Here is a 4,997-nt window from a genome sequence, read left to right on the forward strand (position 1 = left end):
ATATTTGAATAGGTCCTTGAAGCTGTAGGTCCTGCCAGCTTCCTGCAACTCCTGTCCCTGCCTGTAGAGAGCAGATCCACAGCACAGCTTGCTTGGAGCTTTCCCATGTGCTCTGCCTGGCAGCACAGCCGATCTCGGGGATTGCCACAGTGGGTGGTACAGGGCTGCAGTTCTGCAGCAGAAAAAGGGCCACCCTCGACCCCAGAGAAGGGGGTTTCCGTCCCTTCACCCCTTCTCTGAGCACCTGTGGCAGGGCTGTAGCCAACCTTGGCACCCAGGGAGTGGTACAGCCCTTCTGGGGCTCAGCCAAGCCTTGTCCCTGGTACGAGGTTCCAGAACACTTGGGTGTTGGTTTTGTCTCTCCCTGCCAAGGTCCCAGCCTGCCCCTTGTCCCTGTCCAGGAGGCAGGGAGAGCAGAGCCCCCGTCACCCCTTCTCTCGGTCTCTCAGGTAACAGTCTCAGTCCTGCTGCTCTCCACCTCCGGAGACATTTTCCGGGCCCTCGGTGTTCCCAGCCCCTTCTCCAAGCCCCTGCCTCAGTGGCACCCGAGGTGAGCAGCAGTGCTCTGCACGGTGCCGTTGCTGCAGGGACTGCACCCCCCAGCAGCAAATTGGCACCAGGCAGCCCTTTCCTGAGACCTCCAACACCCTGGTCTCTGCACCCCCCGTGAGCAGAGCTCTCCAGGGCGCTGCCTGCAGGGATGTCGGCCCACAGGGACGTCCGCCCTGTACCCTGCAGCTGAGGGGAAGTTTAATACGTTCCCTGCAAAGGGTGGCTCTGGGCTTGTTTTCACACTGAGCTGCCGCTTGCCCTCATGCTGCCCCTCCCTGTGGCTTGGCCAGGTCTGTCTGGTGTGCCTCCTCGTTCCCTGGGGTCCTGCCTAACCTGCCTGATCTCTGCCTGCCTGCAGATGTTGCTTGGTCATTGCCCACCGTTGCTGCCCTCCTTCTACATCACCATGTTGGTGGCAGCTGGTGCACAGCTGTTTCCATGTTGCGTGCCTTCCATCATGTGGAAAATGGAGCTGGTGGTCCTAAATGTGCTCTGGCTGATGGCCACATTTTTGATCTAGGACAGAATGTCAGCTCTGAGCTTGATAGCTTGTGCGGCCTTAATAGCCACAAGGGTCCATCCATGTTTTGGAGTCCTGGGGTAGCCCACTGTCCCCCAGCAGTAGCTGCCAAATGCCCCCCCTGACTCCTACTGTAGCTGTTGCCCCGCAGAGAAGCAGCAGGGAGGTGGCAGGCGTTACAGGGACCCATCTGTTCTTCCTCCCCTCGGCACTTACTGCTTCCCCACCGTTCTCAAAGGCTGTTTTTGAGGCCCGAGGTTCCGCAGGCTTCGGGGCTCTGAGCTGCCCTCACCTCCCTCCTTACTCATGTTGTTTTCCACGCAGGTGCTGAAGGGACACGATGACCATGTCATTACCTGCCTGCAGTTCTGTGGCAACCGGATAGTCAGTGGCTCAGATGACAATACACTCAAAGTGTGGTCAGCTGTCACTGGGGAGGTGAGCTGTTGTCCATAGTCACGTCATAGGCCTGCTCCGTCGGCACGCTGAGAGTCATGCTGATCCTCTGCATTGCTGCAGGAATGGGTGGAGGTGTGAGAGGCATAGTGGCCTTTTAGGTGGGTTTATCTTGTCTCTGGCAAAGTACAGCTGGGGAAAGGATTTGATAAATCCTGTGGCTGCAGGAGCAGTGGGAAGAGCTGTCTTAAGCTACAAGTCTGTTGGTGCAGTAACAAATGAGCAAGAGTTGGCCACACATGTTTTCACTGGCAGTCAGCAAGTGTGGACTACTATCCTGGAGATCCAGGAAGGACAAGAAACTTGATTGGGTTTAGAATAGCAAGTGATCATTATCATGGAGAGGACTCTCTGGTGGGCGCCTGAGTCTGTCTGCAGGCAGGTGGATTGCTGACCTGAAGAGCCTTACCAGTCCCTTGCCTGGAGGAAGTCCTACGCTTTGCTTTTCCTTTTTGCTGTGTTGTTCAGCCTTTCCCAAACCAATGTCTCACATCTTGTTCTTTGCAGTGTGTGCAGACACTGGTTGGCCACACAGGGGGTGTGTGGTCTTCCCAGATGAGGGACAGCATTGTCATCAGCGGCTCCACAGACCGGACACTCAAAGTGTGGAATGCAGACACAGGCGAATGCGTGCACACACTGTATGGGCACACGTCCACAGTGCGCTGCATGCATTTGCATGGGAACAGGTATGGGCATGATGGTGTTCGGGGCCTGGTCTGGTCTCTGGAATGGGGCAGGTAGAGGTGTAGAAGCATTAGGGGCCTGGGCCAGTCCCTGGCGTGGGATATAGGGCAGGTGAAAGTGCAGAGGTGGTCAGGGCTTGGGCTGATCTGTAGCTGAAAGGTGCTGTGTGGGAAGAGGTATCCCTGGGGAGGGTAAGCTGGGGCTACTCCTCGGGGAAGCTCGTGTGTCTGGGGTTATCTCAGTTGGGCAAGGTCCAAAGTCGACACAGTCAGGCTCCAAGCGCACCCTTGCCCACAGGGTTGTAAGTGGCTCACGGGACGCCACTCTGCGCCTCTGGGACATTGAGACTGGGCAATGTCTGCATGTGCTGATGGGGCACGTGGCTGCCGTGCGCTGCGTGCAGTACGACGGGCACAAGGTGGTGAGCGGTGCATACGACTACACAGTGAAAGTGTGGGACCCCGAGAGCGAGAGCTGCACTCATACGCTGCAGGGACACACGAACCGCGTCTACTCCTTGCAGGTAATACCCTGGCTCCCCCTTCCCTCCCGCTCATGTGCTGCAGGGACATGAGCCATGCCTGTTTCAGCAAGTAAGAGGCTGTCTCCCCACCCCATGCGTGTGCTGCAGGGACACACAGGCCATGTCTGTTCCCTGCAGGTGAGACATTCTCTGCCCCTCCACCCTGACCCCCACACACGCATGCACTGTGGGAACACACACGCCGTGTCTGTTTCCTGGAGGGAAGACGGTGCCAAACACACATGCACCCTGATTAGCCAAAGGGTGCGTGAGCACATCACTTAATCTGCTGTGCCCCAAGTCTCTGACACCAGACTGCGAAGAACATTCCTCCCCATTCTGGGCAGGCTGTGCTGATCTGTGTTTCTCTGGGCAGTTTGATGGGACACACATCGTGAGTGGCTCTCTGGACACGTCGATTCGAGTGTGGGACGTAGAGAGTGGAAACTGCCTACACACCCTCATGGGGCACCAGTCACTCACGAGTGGCATGGAGTTACGTGACAATATCCTTGTATCTGGCAATGCTGACTCCACAGTCAAGATCTGGGACATCAAGACAGGCCAGTGCCTGCAAACACTGCAGGGTGAGTGCAGGAGGATGGAACAGCTCCCCTCACTAGGGGTGTTGGAGAAGGGTCATGTTGCTCCTAGCTGCCAGACATGGCAGGGCAGATGTTGCCCAGCAGTGGGTGCTCCTGAAGAGCCTGGGGTTGGAGGTGGGAGCACAGGAGGACTAACGGATACCCTCTTCTTCCAGGGCCTAGCAAGCACCAGAGTGCTGTGACCTGCCTACAGTTCAGCTCCAAGTTTGTGGTGACCAGCTCAGATGATGGTACCGTCAAGCTCTGGGACCTCAAGACGGGCGAGTTTGTGCGCAACCTGGTTGCACTGGAGAGTGGGGGCAGTGGGGGTGTAGTGTGGCGCATCCGCGCCTCTAACACCAAGCTCGTGTGTGCGGTGGGCAGCCGCAATGGCACGGAGGAGACCAAGCTGCTGGTGCTGGACTTTGATGTGGACCTGAAATGAACCTGGCCAGTCCAGGCTGGGATGGAGGATCCCGCGGGCTGGGCATAGCAGCTGGTCTTGGTGGGGCTGGCCCCAGAGCAGGCACTAGCTCCCCGCGGGCTGTAAATACTGTTTGCATCTGTCTGGGCCTTATTTATATATGTGTGAACTCCCTGTGGGGAGCCTGCTCCTGGCTGGGGCACTGTACAGAGGAAGCAGCATGTTTTGTACACACTAATATATCGATTTATTTCTGTACCTAGGGCCTTCTTCTCCACCCCTGATGTTCCCTGAGCCCTTCCTTCCTGGAGTTTGTCTCTTCTGGGGGGAAGCAGTTGGTGGCTGCAGCCCGTCCTGTTTGATTACAGGCAGAAGTAGGGAGGGTACAGGCTTTCCTTAGTTACCGACCTTGGAGACCAGCTCTCTCTTCCTGCATACACATGCCCTTGTCTGGTGGAGTGCCCTCTGGCTGGAGTCCCATAATCTGTGCCCTCCAGCTTCTTTATTTTGGGCATGGTAGCGGGTTGGCAGTGTGCATGAGGCGCTGAGCACACAGTGTTGGGGAGATCTTGCAGGGCAGTACCACAGGTAGCACAGCCTGATGGCTAGCCAGGCATGTAGGCTCACGAAGCTGTCCTGGGAAGATGTAGCCCCAATATTGTGCCTGAGAGGGAGCAGTGCTGTGAGCAGACATGTTTTTTTTCTTCTGCACTGCTCTGATCCAGCCAGAGGGAAGCAGACAGGGCTAGGCAGAGTGAGAGCTGGTGCAGCAGGCAGCAAACGACTGGGCAGCACCTGGAAGTGGAGCACAGGGAGATGAGATGGGGCCTGAGCTCTGCTGCAGCGGGAGGTATGTCTGTGGTGGGGAGGGTAGCACTACCTGCTGGCCCAGTTGGTGCTGGCCCAGCTCTTGTGATCTGCCAGGGCTGCCCCCTGGAGCAGCCAGGGTGCTGGAAGGCAGAGAGGTGAGAAGGCAGCACAGTCTGCCCTGTCATTGCACCCAGGTAGGTGTATACAGGCTGGCACTGGCTGTAGCATTTCCAGCCGCTTCCCTGGGACCTGTGGCCCTACAGGGTACAGCGCAGCCACAGCCATGGCAGACATCCTTGCTCCTTGCTGCAGTGCTCACAGGACAGCAGAGCAGCAGGGTGACTGGCAGGCCCCCCTCCCTTCAGGCCATCCTGCAGACAGCTGAGGACCTTTTCCACTTGGTGCAGTGGAGCCAGGAAACTGCCACGCTCCTCCAGCAGG

General features: G+C 57.5%; 1 protein-coding gene across 1 annotated transcript in view; it reads left to right on the forward strand.

The window, feature by feature from the left end:
- The window catches only part of LOC103901136 (F-box/WD repeat-containing protein 7), an 11,267-nt gene extending 7,258 nt beyond the window's left edge, over positions 1-4,009 (forward strand). Inside the window, exons 8-12 of the mRNA XM_009281978.2 lie at positions 1,397-1,510; positions 2,036-2,217; positions 2,513-2,738; positions 3,115-3,325; positions 3,499-4,009. Coding sequence (XP_009280253.1) covers positions 1,397-1,510; positions 2,036-2,217; positions 2,513-2,738; positions 3,115-3,325; positions 3,499-3,767 — 1,002 coding nt within the window. The 3' untranslated portion in view covers positions 3,768-4,009. The remainder of the gene's footprint in view (positions 1-1,396; positions 1,511-2,035; positions 2,218-2,512; positions 2,739-3,114; positions 3,326-3,498) is intronic.
- Positions 4,010-4,997: the final 988 nt, after the last annotated feature.

Source organism: Aptenodytes forsteri, unplaced genomic scaffold (genome assembly GCF_000699145.1).
Source record: "Aptenodytes forsteri isolate BGI_AS27 unplaced genomic scaffold, ASM69914v1 Scaffold485, whole genome shotgun sequence".
Lineage (NCBI taxonomy): Eukaryota > Metazoa > Chordata > Aves > Sphenisciformes > Spheniscidae > Aptenodytes > Aptenodytes forsteri.